Source organism: Zalophus californianus, chromosome 16 (genome assembly GCF_009762305.2).
Source record: "Zalophus californianus isolate mZalCal1 chromosome 16, mZalCal1.pri.v2, whole genome shotgun sequence".
NCBI classification, from domain to species: Eukaryota; Metazoa; Chordata; class Mammalia; order Carnivora; family Otariidae; genus Zalophus; species Zalophus californianus.
This window is the reverse complement of record NC_045610.1, coordinates 39,282,940-39,299,755: the sequence shown is the minus strand read 5'-3', so window position 1 is coordinate 39,299,755 and position 16,816 is coordinate 39,282,940. Positions and strand designations below refer to the sequence as shown.

The 16,816-nt window shown below is 50.2% G+C and overlaps 1 protein-coding gene across 1 annotated transcript; it reads right to left on the bottom strand.

Annotated features, from left to right (window-relative positions):
• Positions 1–2,392: 2,392 nt before the first annotated feature.
• Positions 2,393–12,874, bottom strand: GSDMA (gasdermin A). The gene is made up of 9 exons (XM_027567630.1): positions 12,661–12,874; positions 12,308–12,488; positions 8,625–8,790; positions 7,663–7,759; positions 7,105–7,152; positions 4,918–5,120; positions 4,340–4,454; positions 3,183–3,256; positions 2,393–2,660 (listed from the first exon to the last, which is right to left on the bottom strand). Exons 1-9 carry the CDS (start codon positions 12,872–12,874, stop codon positions 2,418–2,420), a joined length of 1,341 nt encoding a protein of 446 aa, XP_027423431.1. The 3' UTR covers positions 2,393–2,417.
• Between the last annotated feature and the right edge of the window lie 3,942 nt (positions 12,875–16,816).

Below are 16,816 nucleotides of genomic sequence, written 5' to 3'. Positions count from 1 at the left end.
ATATGAGCACCGAACTGGGGAGTAGGAGAAATCATTGGGATTCAGACTTCCTTGTCAGATTTTAGCAAGAGCTGAAAATAAGGCATAAAATCCGACAGTCTGGGAGTGTGGACGGGGGGAGAGTGCGTTTGTGTACAAGCACTGCAGTATAAAATACACGGGTCCACTCTATGTACGGCCCAGAGCTAGCACGTTCGGGGCGTGGAGTCATTAAAAACAGCTCCAGAATATAGTCTGCTGGAGGCTCTGCTCTGCCGTGTAAGGTGAGGTGGGTGGAAAGCAGGTGGAAGCCCCTATTGGCAGAGGCTTCAGGGAGTCGGTCGGGGCGTCTGTTTGCGTCCAGACAGACACCGTAGTGAAATGGGGAGCGGAATAATAGTGTACCTAAAGAGAATCTAAGAATTCCCAGGGGAAGGAAATTGAACCAGAAATCCTGTCCACTTATTTTTCAAAGGAATCCTCCAGTGATTCTGCAGGAGGAAGATACAGGTTCCAACTTAAGACACAAAACAAAAACTCCCCCCCGGCCTCCCCCCCCCCCCCCCCCCGGTCTTTAAACTTGCCTCTCTTCTGTAGTTGGAAGTCCTAAATTTTAAACCAGGTCAGACCCTACAAGACAATCTAGCTCTGCTGTAAGGTCATAGAGGGCAGAGAATATGTTTCGACCATATTCTTTGTATTCATATAGAGAGGATATTTTTTGTCTCCTCGTCCTACTACTGCAGCAAATAGCTCCTTGCACTGAACAACTGCTTGCTGAAGGAAAAACATTTTGTCCGGTTTTAGGGAACGTGCCTTGACCAATTCCTCCCTGTCTCTCTGCCCCCTTGGGCTACGGGACAGATAACAGGACTTTTGAATCATCCCTGGAATAAACTCATTAAAGCCTTTCTTCATAACACCCTATCTAACTGAAAGTGGGCGAGAAGGGTAAAGGAAGAAAACAGAAAACAGATGAGCTTTGTTGTTCATCCTTACAAAGTTACCCTTCTGGATAGTTAGGGTGTTAGCTCACCTCTTTATTAAGTGTACATCACAAGAGAAAAACAACCAGGTCAGCAGATAATTACTCAGGATGTCTTTGAGCAATGTAGTGAGGCATTGGAAGATGCCCCAGAATGGGGGAGGATGGCTTAACAGAAAGCTTTTGGCAGTTGATCATGAATTCCTGTTTAGTGAGGGAACTAGCCAGGGGAGGTGGTGCCTAGGAAAGGGGCGAGTCTGATTCCTGGGGCCAAAAACCTTGGAGAAATTATTCCACTCATAAAACTACTTTAAAAGAAATTGGCGAAAGATGTTAAAACCCAGCTTTAGGCAGAGGAGGATGGTATGAACCCACTAGTTTTAAAAGATTGCAATATCCATATTTGCAGGTCCATATGGCAAGCTCACATTACTTCCTACAACCACCCTGAATTGAGGTCAGAAGAGGGAAAGGTGAAATAAGATAATATATCAATTTCTTTTTTAAAGTTATGGGTCAGTCTTATTCTTGGGTACTATTTTTTTAAAAAGGCTTACCTGCATTTTCTTTTTGATATACTTGAAAGTTTTCTTACTCTTGTTTTGGGTTTGTACCACAAATAAGGCTGTCCTGGTCCCTTAACCTGAGTCCAGAGGATCCTAAACCCTCCTCTTTGAAGACAAGCTTCTTTGATGATCTTCTCACTTTAGAATTTATTTATTTATTTATTTATTTTAAAAAAAGATTTTATTTATTTATTTGACAGAGAGACACAGCGAGAGAGGGAACACAAGCAGAGGGAGTGGGAGAAGGAGAAGCAGGCTTCCCGCGGAGCAGGGAGCCCGATGCGGGGCTCGATCCCAGGACCCTGGGACCATGACCAGAGCCAAAGGCAGACGCTTAACGACTGAGCCACCCAGGCGCCCCTCACTTTAGAATTTAGATTCTACATTCTACACCCTCATAGTTCTCTGGGCATTTTCCAGCTGACCTGTGGACAGTATAATAGAACTCATGTATACATGATCTGTATGTAGTATGATAATGTCTATTTTTTTTCCTGGCAGAAGTTAAGAAAAACACCAAAAGACATTTCATCCAAAGTGGAACCATATTTTCCATTAATTCCAGTAAAACTTGATTTGTGGAAGCATAAGCAGGAGGAATTGGGATAGGAAATTAATTATTTTTGGTTTTGCTGAAATGATTCATAGTTTTAAAAATGTGAACTTTTCCACTTTTAAAGAATTTAAGCATCAGCAGATGGGTTGTGAAGCTGAAGGGGTAGGGGAAGAGGTAGAGCTGGACAAATGGAAATCGCTTATCTTGGGTGATCAGCTAGGGTTTCCATCATCTTCAGTCTGGGGGCTCTAAAATACCCTTGGGTGTTAAGAACACAGCACAGTGAAGTCGGGAAGGCATTAGGAGGCAGGAAGCAGGTGGAAAAGGCCAGTTAGGAGGCCTTGGTCAGCAGCTGCAGGAGGGAGAGGCCAGCATAAAGGGCACAGAGGCGGGGGAGGGTGTCTGGGTCCCACGTGTACTGGGGGCCCGATCTCTGCACTTCGAGGCCACTCAGCCCCACTAGGGCCTCTGTGAGGGTCAATTCCTCTTCCCCAAGGGAGGAGAGCAGGTCAGGCTGCAGGGGGAAAACACCCTCTTTATCCTGTAGGAAACTCTGTTCCATTGTGCTCTCCACCTGCAAGGAACCAAAATAACATGAAAAGAAAGAACTGGAAGCCTGTCCTCCTTTTTCCTAACTCATAAAAACCATGAAGAGGGCTACCTGTCTCTTATTATAACTCCTTCCATTACAAATCCATGTGGGCCTTATAACCACCCTGTACTGTGGGCAGCCCCCCCTTTTTTAAAGCCCTATTTTACAGAGGAGTGAATTGAGACAGACTTAGAGACATGAAGAGATTTGCTCACATCACTTGGCTGTGAAGAAGCAAAGCCCGGGTTTTCTGTCTTTTCAAGCTGAAAAACCCAGACAACTGCCCAGAAATTCACTCTTTTACTTCCAGTTGCGAAATAGCAAACAAGGGAGGACATGGAGACAAATGAGCTGTGGGCATGAGCCCCTGCCCTATGACAGACGCTCTCCAGGACAGACAGAGGCTCTCCAGGACAGTCTGTCGTTAGGCTAAGTCTGTATCTTTGCACTGGTTCCAGCTGACTCCCTCCCAAGCTCTCCCCAGCACCTGCTGTTTTCTCTCACCAGCTTTAGCTGCAAGGGTAGTATCTTTTTCTCCACTGATTTTATCAGCAGCTTCTGTTGGGCTTCACTTAGCTCTGGAGGAAAAAAAAAAAACCCAGAGAAATGAACATATGGTGCTGGTGCAAAGGGGGACTCCAGACTCCAAAGAGGTACACTTCCAGAATTTCAGCATTAATTAATCCACACATTTATCCAAGGTTGAATGCTGCTCTATGCTGTGCACCTTTGCTGGGGGTGTCAGGTAAAAATCATACCCCTTCACTCAGGGAACTGGCAGGACAGCGGAGAAGACTAAGCCATGTGCAGGGACAGTACAGGGTGTTAAGGGAGCGATAGCTGAGGGGTCTACTTTGGACTTGGCATTTGAGGGCAGGCTTTTTAAGGGGACAGACATCTCAGCTTACTCCTGAAGGACTAGAGAGTTTTTCTAAGCGGGGCAATGTTTCATGGAGAGGGAAGAAGAGAGTTCAGGGCAGGATGAGAAGATGTTACTCTCTGAAATTAAAGCTAACAAATTTCTATATAAAAGTGATGAGCTTAGGGACGCCTGGGTGGCTCAGTCAGTTAAGTGTCTGCCTTCAGCTCAGGTCATGATCCCAGGGTCCTGGGATCAAGCCCCACATCGGGCTCCCTGCTCAGCTGGGAGCCTGCTTCTCCCTCTCCCTCTGCCCTCCCCCCACTCCTGTTCTCTCTCACTCTGCTCTCTTTCTCTCTCAAATAAATAAATAAGATAATCTTTTTTAAAGAAGTGATGAGTTTAGCCATATGTAGAAATTTTAAATATGTGGCTGGTAAAGCTAGGGTTATTTCCCAACCTCTATTAGCAAGACTAGGCCACCTTCTCAGATTATCCAGATGAATCCTTGGGAAGGTAAACAATTTTTTAAATTTTTATTATTTTATTTTATTAAGGCAGTCTCTCTTCCCAATGTGGGGCTCGAACTCACAACCCCAAGATCAAGAGTTGCATGCTCTACCAAGAGCCAGCCAGGTGATCCTATAACCAATTTATTTAAATGTAGATATAAACTACTTTAACTGTGGTATAATTTGCCTGGCATGCATGCATGCATTTATTCATATATCTGGGAATTCATCCAGTGATTCATTCCTATCACGAAAAAGGTATATAAATGAAGACTTTATTCTCTACTTACGTGTTAGGGCTCCAAGGAAATACAGGATGCCACCCATAGCCTCCTTTGATACCAAGACATCTTTTGGGAGTGCCTCTAGCGTCACTTCATGTCCTTTGTCTAGAGCCCCTTCAAGCTGCGGGGAAAGGTGGGCAACTATTTAAGATAACACGGGTAAGGGGCCCAGCACAGTGCCTGGGACATCACAGTCTCTTGAGATGTGCTAACTATCTCTCTTTTCCTTGTTTCTTTTTCAAGGTGTCAAGTCCTGAAAAGTACCAGACTCCTGGATTTCTTGGTCCCTGAGCCTTGAACACTGGGAAGGAAAGGTTCCAGTCCCCTTTCCAAGAAAGGGCCCTGCTGGCCTGCTGCCTACCCTCTGTCTGTCCGCAGGGAGCATGTGCTTTGAGGGAATCTGCCCTGTGTGCCCTTTTCCAGAGCAGTGGTAGTTGGGCAGGCTGGGGGGCACCTGGCCAGCCTCGAGGAAGACACCCACCATCAATTCTCCTGGCCGCTGACCACCTTCTATCCTGTCAGATCCCCTGCCAATTGCAACACCCACCCACACGTCCAGCAGCCACCTTCCTCTGGGGCCTCACCGTGAGCTCCAGGTCCTGTAGCTCCTTTTTCTTCCCAAGAAGTTTGCTGAGGGAGGTGAGCAGGGAGCTTTGCCCTACCCGGCTTAGCTTCTTCACTTCTTGGATCTCTCTTTGAACTTCTTCTTTTAGTGTCTTGAAGTCCTCATGTTCCTCCTCTATTGAGACAGTGAACATGGTAAGCCAAGCACCCTCCGTCCGGCGGCCTTCCCATTCAGCCCCTTTCTATCCCTGTGCTCTGCACCCAGCCTGAGCCTGGCCTCCCTTTCTTCTTGATCAGGGAACATGATTATGAAGTTTCCACGAGTCCTGACTCGTGGGGGATGGCCTGGGCAAGGAGGTGGCGCAGGACCCACATTATCATCTAAGCAGGCAGTTGATTCTCCCCAGGCTCCCAAGCCCCATCCCGTGACAGTAGATAACTGACTTCCCTTTCTCTAAGCCTCCAGCTTAAAGTTGAGAAGGAAAGTCTATTTCCCCTTCTTGGGAGTTACTCGACAAAGAAGAATGACTTTGGTGACTGAGTGAAGGCTAGGATGGGTGGGTCTTTATCCAAGGATGTGGGTGGATCAGGGTTATCTTGGCCTGACCCTCTAAGGGCCTGGCATCCTAAGAATATGTCCAGGGGAGTAGCTTCTGGAAGCTCTTGGAAGTGGCTCCAGTCGCCCAGTCCTGGGACTCAGCACTTGTCTTTCCCTCGCTCCACCCCATTGCCTCCATGCCAAAGTCTTGGGAGAAACTCAGAAAATTCCTTACCAGCATCAGATGCCAGGATGGGGGGGGGGGAGAAGAGACAAGAATGTATTCCTCCAATATGGTAGCCATGCCCAGGGGATGAAACATTAATGGGGATTAGGAAATATATCCTGTCTCCTGGGATATTTCAGCTATCTTAAGGCTACACTTGCTCCATTCATGGGAGGCAGGAATGGGGCAGGAGAGAAGCTAATGCAATGTGAAAAGGAGCTCCTGGATTGATTGCGTTGGCATCACTGTGATTTAGTGACTCATCCGTCCCGGATGCTGGGTGGCCGAGCAGCAGGTGTGCGTGGGACAGGTTACAGCTAAGGACGCCCTCGAGGTCAGAGGTCGAGGCATCAGACTACCTGGGTATTCTGTCCAAAGACATCCCCCCTGCCACCACTTTTTCCTAAGCTATTGGAATCTCTGCCATGTTTTGGGGACAGTTGTTTGCTGAGACCTGCTCTGTCATGTTCCCCGTCAGTCTTTCAGGGAAGAGAAGAAAAAGATTAGAGTTTTAAAATTCTGTGTCAAGGGGCCCCTGGGTGGCTCAGTCGGTTAAGCGTCCAACTCTTGGTTTCGGCTCAGGTCATGATCTCAGGGTCTCGGGATTGAGCCCCGTATGAGGCTCCCTGCTCAGCGGGAAGCCTGTTTCTCCCTCTCCCTCTGCCCCTCCCCCCTGCTCCTGCTCACTCTCTCTCTCAGGTGAATAAATAAAATCTTTAAAATAAATAAATAAATAGATAGATAAAATCCTCCATCAAAAAAGTTGCAGTTAAATGAGCAGAAACGGGCGCCTGGGTGGTACAATCGGTTAAGCATCCAACTCCTGGTTTTGGCTCAGGTCATGATCTCAGGGTCGTGGGATGGAGCCCCACGTAGGGCTCTGCGCTCAGCTTGGAGTCTGCTTGAGAGTCTCTCTCCCTCTCCCTGCCCCTCCTGCTTGTGCTCTCTCTCTCTCTAAAATAAATAAATAAATAAATCTTAAAAAAAAAAGAAATGAGAGGAAACACTTACCGGTGAACTTCTCCTCTGGCTTTTCTGAAAACAGAAACAATGTACATATGTCAGCATAAAACCTATTTGTGCCTTTTTATCTAGAGCGGAAGTCAAGGCAGCTTTATCAGTGATTATTATAAAAACATGGAGATTATGTTAGCTCATCCCCTCCCCCCGCCCCCCCCCTCCAATTTGGGAACACGCAATATCTCTCAGTCTTATTTCTGCTTCTGCTTCTGACTTCGGTCTCTTTCTGTTTCTCTGTCTCTCTAGGGCAGTATTTATGTGCTTCTGTCTGCCTTTCCCGAAGTCGAGGACAGATATTTTTATAAAGGGACTTGGGAAACAAAACGAGGGGCTCCTTGAGGGATTATATGTTATTAGAGGGTGCAGGATTTTAGCAGATGATGTCAGCGTTGGGCGAAAGATAGGGGAAGTGATTTCACTTACCTCCAGGAGGGAAGGTTTGCATGTTATCATTGTAGATATGTGGAATATCTGTAAGGTGCAAGACAGGCAAGAGCAGGAGGACCCTTAAACAGCTGCCCACCTTCCTTCTCTATTCTCAAGTCCATGGGCTCCGCTAAGGGCTAGGTCCCTGTCCCCAAAGGCCCCACCGAATCCCCTGCTCCACCTCTGTTGCTGAAAGAACTCTCTTCTTCCTCTGTAAATCCTAGGACAACACTATTTCCTGCCTTGCATCCTAGTGCTGATATCTGGGTCTGTTTCCTCCATTGGCCCCAGACTTCTCGAGAGCAGAGCTGTGCTTGTTCATCTCCGTGCCCTTTTCCTCCAGCTAACGCAGTGCCCAGCATGCAGGAGGTGCTCAGAACCCAGGAGGTTCCTTCACTCCCTCTCCAGAGTAGCCCCCGCTGTTCTGTCCCTGGACCACAATACCATACACTCCAGTACTCCTTCCCTGGCTTGCCACTAGAGGGGACCAGGATGCCTTAGTGCTAATGCGGGTAATTCTTGTCTTGAGGGGAGAACATGCCAGTGTCTGCTCACCCCATTCTTCTTTGCCTTGGACCATCAGTTGTCTCACTCGAAAGGCCAGGATGCAGCCCTTGGGGATGGTTACAGCCTCCTTGTGGTTTATGGATCCCTAGGATCAGACAATGAAGATTCATGAACCGGCCGACATTCTGAGACAAGGGGTGAGGGAGGGGCATGTGGAGGGGCAGGCCCGAGCACCTCTGGGGAGATAAGAAATTGAAAACCCTTCATTCGCGTTCCTGACTGCCTTTCCACCCAGTCTGGACTTCATGGAATGCACTTCAAAACCCTTCTGCATCATCCCTCTAATGGTGTGTATCTGTCTTCCTGGTTCAGACACATGAAGGAACTGGGCGGACCCACTCCATCACCTGCCTGGGCATCTCTGACCCACCTGAGAGTTTCCACAGGCCCCATTCCTTCTTCCTCTTCACCATCTGGCCCATGCTCATCTCCTCCAGGAAGCCTTCCATGACTAACCCTACCTCAGTTCCAACTCACTCCTTGAATATTTATACAAACTAGGTTTCGGTATGTAGAGCACTACTTATTTACATCGAATCTTCAGAACCTGTATTCTCGGGGCTTTAACCTGTGTGTCTCCTCCATGAGACTGAGAACTTTTTCTGAGAGCAGGGATGTCTCTCTCCTGTGCACTGGGAACACCATGAGGGATGACCCACGACTAAGAGTTTCCCCTTCCCTGATAGCTCCCTGTGGCATCTGGCACAGGCATCTGCCCACACAGGGCACCCTTGACCAGAGAGAGGACTTGTGTCTGGCCGACAGGGGCCTGAATCTTGAAAAGCAGGAAGAAGGAGTGGGTCATTTTCAGTATCCTGGGTAGGCACCGATTGGGCAAAGTTAATGTGTTAACGTGGCCTCTAAGGAGAGGCTAAATGTAAGTGCGTGCGTGTGTGTGTGTGTGTGTGTGTGTGTGTGTCTGTGTGTGTGTGTGTGTGTGTGAACCAAACCTGTAGTCCCAACGGGGCAAAGAACGGGAGGGAGAAGCAGCCCTCCGCCTTGCCGGCTCTCTCCAGAGTGACCTCCTGCACGGTCTCCACCACCTCCATGACCACATACAGGTTCTCCCCTCGGTCTCGCATCTCCTTCAGGAACGGGTGCTTGGTGGACAGCTTCCTGGGGCAGGAGACACGTGAAGGGATGGGTCAGAACCTCTCCCCGCCTGGGCCATCATGCCCTTCTCTTCTCCTCGGTCATTCGCAGGAGCTAGGCACGGTGGCATTAGGGAAAGGGGTGAGGACTCTGGAGTAAGAGACCGAGGCTGAAGCCCAGATGTCCCGCTTACTGGCAAGGCAGCCACTCCGAGTCCGGGGAGCCTCATCTATAAAATGAGGATAATGACACCTCCCTCCAGGGGTGCTGAGAGGAAAACTAGGAAATCATCTGGCACGGCTCCTGGCCCAGAACGGCCGGCTCCTGGCCCGAACAGCCTCCCCCCGCCCCGCCCCCTGGTTGCTCTTTCCCCCTTTTCCCTCTGCCTCGGGGTGCCTTCCCCTCTCTTTCCTCCTCCCTGTTCTTAGTCCTGTTCCTCTCTCCTGGGGCCCTTTGTTCCCATCCCTTACCCTCTCTCTTGCTATTAACACCAGTCCTTCCTCCCCACTTGCTGCCATCCAGAAACCCGTCCTTTGATCTTGCCGCTCCCTCAAATTACCATTCTGTTTCTTTCCTTCCCTTCACTGGCGTCTCTCAAAAGACGCACCCATACACACCATCTTTACTTCCTCGCTGTCCACTCCTAAATTCTTCATCATTTGACTTCCATTTCCACTCCTCGACTGAAATCCTGGTGACCTCGCACCCACCAGATTCACAGACCTTCCCTCACTCTGCACAACACTGACCCTGCCGCCCAAAGCCTCCCTGCGACGCGGTCTTCTCCTGGCTTCTGGTGCCACCGTGCCGCCCCGCTTCGGCTCCCAGCTCTCAGCCTTCTGATTCTGCGTCTCCTGTGCTAGTTTCTTCGGTTCCTTCAAATTTCACGTTCTCTGAGATTCTGTTCGCAGTTCTCTGCTGTCTGGATTTCTAGAACATCCCTTCCCTGCAACCCCATTCCTATAGTTTTCCATCTTTATATGGCCGACCACCCCACAGGGATATTCACCTTGACTTCTCTCCTGAGCGCTGGGCCCTCGTTTCCAACTGCCTTAAAATTTTTCTTTTAAAATGAGATATAACTGGGGCGCCTGGGTGGCTCAGTCAGTTGAGCGTCTGGCTCTTGGTTTCTGCTCACGTCGTGATCTTGAGGTTGTGGGATTGGGCCCCACGTGGGGCTCCAGGCTCAGTGTTGGGGGTGGGGTGTCTGCTTGGGATTCTCTTTCTCTTCCTCTCCCTCTGCCCCTCACCCCACTCGGTCTCAATAAATAAATAAATAAATAAAATCTTAATAAAGTAAAATGAGATAAAATTGACATATAACATCATGTTAGTTTTAGATGTACAATATATGCAAAGCAGCGTTGTTAACTGTGGTCACTCAGCTGTCTCACTGGACCCGCAAACTCAAAATGTCCAAAAGGAGCCCACAGTCTTTCTCTCCAAATACTTCTTCTAAAGTCTGTCTTCTTGTTTCTGTTAATGTCATCACTTGGGTCAAATCTCAGAGTTAATTTTTTAACATTCTCATATATTTAATTATTTATTTTTTAAAAAGTTGTATTTATTTAAGGCATACAACATTTTTTAAAAAGGTTTGTTTGTTTGTTTGTTTTTTAAGTAATCTCTATACCCAACTCGGGGCTTGAACTCACAACCCCAAGATCAAGAGTTGCATGCTCTTCCAACTGAGCCAGCCAGACGCCCACAACATGTTTCGATATACCTCCACACAGAGAAATGATTACTACAGTGAAGCTAATGAACCTATCTAGCTCCTCACATAGGTACCATTTTGTGTATGTGCGGTGATCTACTCTCCTAACAAATCTCCAGTGGACAGTATAGAATTATTAACTGTAGTCATCATGCTATACATTGGATCTCCATCAGCGTCATCTCTGACAAAACCTTCTCCCTCAACCTGCAATCAGCTGCCAAGTCCAGGCCATTCTGGCGCCCCAGAGGTGCTCCAGCCCTGCCAGCTCCTCCCTCTTTATTCTGACCGCTCTTCCCAGCTCCGGTCCTCATTTTGCATCTCTGACGGACAGTGGAATGGTGTCTTGCCTGTCTGCCTGCTTCCAACCCCTGCCTCTCATCCTCTGGCTGCCATACTTCCTCCATCTGGACAGATGAATCACGACACACATCAAGGCATCCTTGGGGGCCCCCTGAAGCCTACGGAACAGTTCCACATCCTTGACCAGGCACCTGGGTCCTCCATGATCTGGGCCTTAGCCTCTGCTTCTGACTTGCTCCACTCCTACCTTTTCTGCTCCTGCCAAACCAGCTCTTCATTCTCCCTAGAGGTTTTGAGGTTTCTCACCCACTGTCTTTGTAATGTCCATCTCCCAGACCTTCATGTTCGATTTCTACTCGTCTTTCAAGACCTGGATCATGGGCTGCCTCCTCCGTGAAGTTCCACTTCATTTCCCCAGCCAGAAGTCCCTCTAGCCTGCCACAAAACTCAGGCAAAGTCCTCCTAGGCACTACCTCTCACCTTGGATTATAGTTACTGTTGCACAGATTTTTTTTTTTTTTTACAACTCCTGATTGCGAGGTTCTTGGACAAAGGTGTTCCAATGCACCCCGGCACCTAGTGGGGTGTTTTGCACTCCTTTGAGGCTGTATGAATGTTTACAGGGTGACTTTCCAAGCACCTTAGCTCTTCCTTCCTGCCTCACTTCTTTCAACCACTACTTAACTACTTAAAAGTCAGTTCCCCTGGCAAGCCCAACATCTGAGCTGCCCAGCATCGACATGGCATCTGCCACACCCCTTGTGCTGCGGGGGCAGCATTCCCAAGGGCTGCCTGGTGTGTATATATGGGACCAGGCAGATGGCTTGATTTATGGGAGCTTAGCTGTGGCTAAGCTTCAGTAGGGAACAGATAAGACCCTTTCCCTTTTATACATTCATAGTTTAGGAAGGAACCCTAGAGATTTTCATGGAACCCCATCATTGTTCAGGAAAGAAAACTGAGGTCCTGAGAGGAGAAGTGACTTTTCCAAGGTCACACGGCGAGTTAATGTGAACATACTCATCCTTGTGTGTGTGTGTGTGTGTGTGAGAGAGAGAGAGAGAGAGAGAGAGAGAGAGAGCAGGGGGGTGGTACTGGAAGTAGTGGAAGGATGGGGGGAGGGAGTGGTTAGGGGTTGGCCCAGATGTACCCATGGGCCAGAATGGTTATCTTTTTTTTTTTAAGATTTTATTTATTTATTTGACAGAGAGGGAGAGAGCAAGCAAGCACAAGCAGGGGGAGCAGCAGAGGGAGAGGAAGAAACAGACTCTGAGCTAAGCAGGGAGCTTCATGCAGAGCTCGATCCCAGGACCCTGGGATCATGACCTGAGCCGAAGGCAGATGCTTAACTGGCTAAGCCACTCAGGCGCCCCCAGAATGGTCAGCTTTAAGAGCTCTCCTGTGATGACCCTATAGGTGAAGGTCAGTGTGAGGGCCCTGCCTTTTAACTTAGGGCCCAAAGCACCCTTTCCAAGCACCAGCAACCCCATCCTGGCAGCCCCCCAGCCCTACCACTCTCACCTTTCCTGGTGCAAGGTCTCCAGAGCCTTAGGGGCCACACTGAGTGTCTGGACCTCCAGGGTACTGCTCCTGGACAGCCCGGCAGTCCCCGTGACCTTGACTGTCTTTGGCACATCCACCTCTCCCTCCACTCGGGCATCCAGCATATTCTTAAAGCTAAAGTTCCCAGAGTCTGTTGGATCTGCAGGAGAGAGAAGATGAAAGGGGCCAGGCTGAGAGGCCTCCCTCTTCCCCTCCCTCCTGGGAGAACTTTGGGCTAAGTGACACCAAGCCACATCGGGGCAGAGGGAGCTTTGGGTTCCTCCTTGTAAGCCAGGGCCTGGGCCCCATCCTTCGAGAGTGCCGGAACTGACCTGAAGGTGAACTGCCAACTTCAAGCACATCCAGGAGGGTGTAGTCAGTGCGGACATAGCGGGCACCCCAGAAGAGTGTGCTCTTCCTCTTCCGCAGCACCAGGCAGAAAGGATGGAAGCGCTTGAAGTCTATGAGGCTGTCAAGGGGTGTCAGGTCCCCTCTAGGGTTTAGCTGTCTGGCCAGGGCCCGGGTGACATTTTCAAAGATGGTCATTTTCTCTGTGGGGGTGGAGGGAGACAGGCTAGTGACAAGTTGGGCAACCAGGACATGGTAAGGGCCCTGGCAGAGAGAGATCACCTGGCTCTGGGGGAGGGCGTCCCTTTAAAAACGCCTGAACTCTCGGAGTATCGGGTCCGAAAACAACCAAAGGAGCCTCCACTTTCTGATGAGGACACACAGCCCCAAGAGCTGAGGCGACTTGCCTGAAGTCACGCAGCTGGCTAGAGAAGCCAGACCTTCCCTGTCAAGGGCTCTTGGCTCACCCCTCCTTCAGGTTCCTCATGGACTTGGGGCCTGGCTGGAGCATTTCGTGAGTGAGGGAAGTAAAGCTCCTCTCATACAGTTCTGCCCACCTTGTCTTCCCCAGAGAACGCTCGCAGCCAGGACCGGGGAGGCCAGGGAGGCAGGCAGCCCCCACTGGTGCGAAGGGCCTGAGGAGGCAGACGTGGTTCACCTGCCCTAGTTGCCCCTTCTTTGGGTGGGGGTCACTTCCCTGTACCCTGTACTTCCCTTGTGCCCACCTCCTGGCTCCTGGCTCTGAACAGACCCACTTCCCTCCAGGTGCCACCCAATACACCCAGGCCTTTCGATCTTTGCCTTGGCTTGTAGTACACTCCCTCCCAATCTAAAGAATCCCTATTTACCCTTTAAGACTCAATTTGGGTCACCTCTTTTGTGACTCCTTTCTCACTCCCTGTCAGGCAGCTAGTGACTCTATCCTGTGTCCCCAGAGCACTTTGTGCGTGCCCTTCTGAAACACCTGCAGCCTCATGTTGTTCATGTTGTTATGATCTGTTCACCTGACTCTCGCCTACTCGACTGTGGCCTCCCAGAGGGCAGGAAATGAGTCTTAGCCATCTCTGCAGCGTTGGCACCGAGCACAGTGCCTGGTGCAGGCCCGGAGCCTGACAAATGTGCGTGGACAGAATGAATGAAAAAAATGAATGAATGAACGTGGCCCTGCAAGACATATACTGGGGTGAGAGGGCCCTGGAGAATGTAGGGTCTGCAAGAGCCTGAACTTCATAGCCTCAGGTCCCTGCCTTTGAGGTTCAAGTCCAGGTGCTTTGGCTGGCTGGCCAGCAGGCACAGCCATGGGGGAGGGGGGAGGATGCACCCGCTAGCCTGGAGGGTCCCCCGTGGGCACCTCACAGAGTCAGGGAAGTGGGAGGCACACACATAGGTGCATGGGCCACCTGCCAATCACATGGGCTCCAAGGTGCCTTTTTCACCTCTAATTCCCAAGTGGGCCAGGATGGGACAGGACAACCTCCAGGGGCCAGTCCGATGCCCGCGGGAAGGGATCAGGTGACTTCTGTCTCTTCCTTAACAGAGACTTGCTCACAGGATCACATCTGGCTCTTCCCCTCAAGGCTTATGAAGATACCTACTCCCTTGGGCTTGAGGGGACTCCTAGGCCCATCTCTTCCCACCCATGTTCTTGTTCATCCCCAGAACACCCCCACCTCCCCTGCTGTCATCAAGCTCTTACCAGAGAGCAGTTCTGGGTCCTGTCTAGCAGCCGGATCTGCGATAAGGGCCCAGGGCTCAGTCTGTAGGTTGAGAGAGCTACTGTCCCTCACCAGGACAGGCTACAGGTTTATGCCTCTCTGGAGGCAAGGATGTAGGCTTCCAGGGACCCCGCCTGCTCCGGTGACCCCACCCCTCTCCAGCTCTACTTCCAGGAGAACAGCATCAACCTGTTCAACGCGTGCCCTGCCCCAGGCCGTGGGCCCTGGCCTCCTGAGGGCTGAGGGGGCGGGGAGCTTCCAGGCAGGTGCCAGCGTGGGTGGAGGGAGCCAGACCAGAGACAGGTGGCCACCGAAGGTTGGCTTGATGGGCTGAGAGGAGAGGAAGGAAGGCACCTTTGGGAGAGGGGCAGCAGAGAGGCCGTGGGAGGGGTGTATGTGTGTGCGCGCGCACGCACGTGGACGGGTGATGAGGGAAGGCATTTCTGTTCTGTCATCATCACGGTCATCAGGAAGCATCTAGGATTCATGACGAGGCCTTGTGGGTGTGATAAGGGAATAAGAAATCCTGTGTGTCCCCAGATTCCAGCAGAAAGCAGAGCAGCTGAAAAGTTGTCCTCCATCTTTCTGCTGGTCTGTCTGCACATCATTCGCTCCCTCCCTTTGTTTTAGCTACAAAGACATATCAATGGCACCGCTAGCCGCCTATGTCTATGTAGGCAGAGACGGAGATAGACCAAATGGTTTCCTGGTGACGGACTCACACATACAGAGGCAGAGTGAGTTAGTGGCAAGGGTAAAAGGCATGTGTGCTTTGGGAGTTGTTCTGAAGTCCGTGCCTGATAGGAATTTTAAGGGGGACTTTATGCACTGCGTCAGGTTTCTAGATGACAAATCAAGACATTTCCAAGCAAGACTCCTATAGTGTTGGGATATGTGTCTATGTCTATATGCATATATATCCTGAATACAACTGAGTCTGTCTTCATGCTCTAACTTTGAGGCTCTCCTCAGCACTCATCGAAAAGGAAATGGAGCCTTGAAAACCATGAAGAGGGGCGCCTGGGTGGCTCAGTTGGTTAAGCGTCTGACTCTTGATTTCGGCTCAGGTCGTGATCTCAGGGTGGTGAGACTGAGTCCAGCCCTGGGCTCTGAGCTGGGCATGGAGCCTGCTTAGGATTCTCCTCCCTCCCTCTCTCTGTCCTCTCCCCACTCTGTTCTCTCTCTTTTTCTATTTTTTTTAAAGATTTTATTTATTTATTTGAGACAGAGTGAGCAAGAGAGAGCACAAGGTGGGGGAGAGGCAGAGGGAGAGGGAGAAGCAGACTCCCGGCTGAGCAGGAAGCCCGATTTGGGACTTGATCCCAGAACCCTGGGATCATGACCTGAGCTGAAAGCAGATGCTCAACTGACTGAGCCACCCAGGCGCCCCTCCCCCCAATTCTGAAAAAGAAAACCATGAGATGAAGAGAAGCTAGGTCTTTACTGGAGGTATTCTTGAGGGGCTAGTGGTGAATGCCAAGATCAGACCATCCCACGCTCAGCAAAACTCCCTAAAAACCCAATTATACCTCTTTCTCCAAAGTGTCATTCAGTATGACAGATGCTCCCAAATCTCTCTTCTCTGTGTCATAAAACAAAACCTCTGGGGTCTCTGGTCCCTGCCCCCTATCTTTTGGCTCAGCTTCCTTCTCATCCCCTAGGCCCTTCTTCTGCGACTATCTAGTAGTACTTCCTCCTTCAACAGCTCCAACGAAGGGCTTGGATGTGTGGGAAGGCGGTCATTAAGTCATTTGGTCCCTGTCACATGGGCGCATGTGTGCAGAAATAGGTGTATGTGCTATATTCATTCCATCTCTACCTATCTCTCCCTTTCTGTATCTCTTAATCAGTGCTTTGATGTGATGCCACTGTCATGCAGCACGTCGTCCTGGGCTGTGCAGTCTCTCACCCTTTAATCAGCTCCAGAGAAGGTGGCCCCCCCCTCCCCTCCCACCGGCCCACCATTGCCTCAGTGAGACTTTTGGGAGTTTCCTGCTGGTGTCTACCCTCTTTCCACTGGCTGCAGGCCAAGGTTTCCAGTCCAGATCGTCCTCCAAAGACCTGGAGACCGGTGATTTCTAGAAGCCACATGTGTATCTGCTCTCTTTGAGGGCCTCAGAAGCCCATGTAGCCAGCTTTCTCTCCTCCGACCCGGAAGTCTTGCTCCTTTCATTTCTCTTGCCCTCCTTCATTCACTCTGGACCTTACCAGGCCTGTCTTTATTCTCCTTATGCCACCCCCATTCCACCTCTGTCCCAACACACCGTCCCCCAAACTGCCTAACGGCGTTCCAACAAGGCGGCTTTGAGGGTTCGAGGCAAAGAAGAAATAAGGGCTTGCGGGGTCAGCCATGTTGAAAATCTTGTGCTTTTGGAATAAAAATATCCATGTCAGCTTTGTCCCTGCACTGTCCCTCCCACCCATC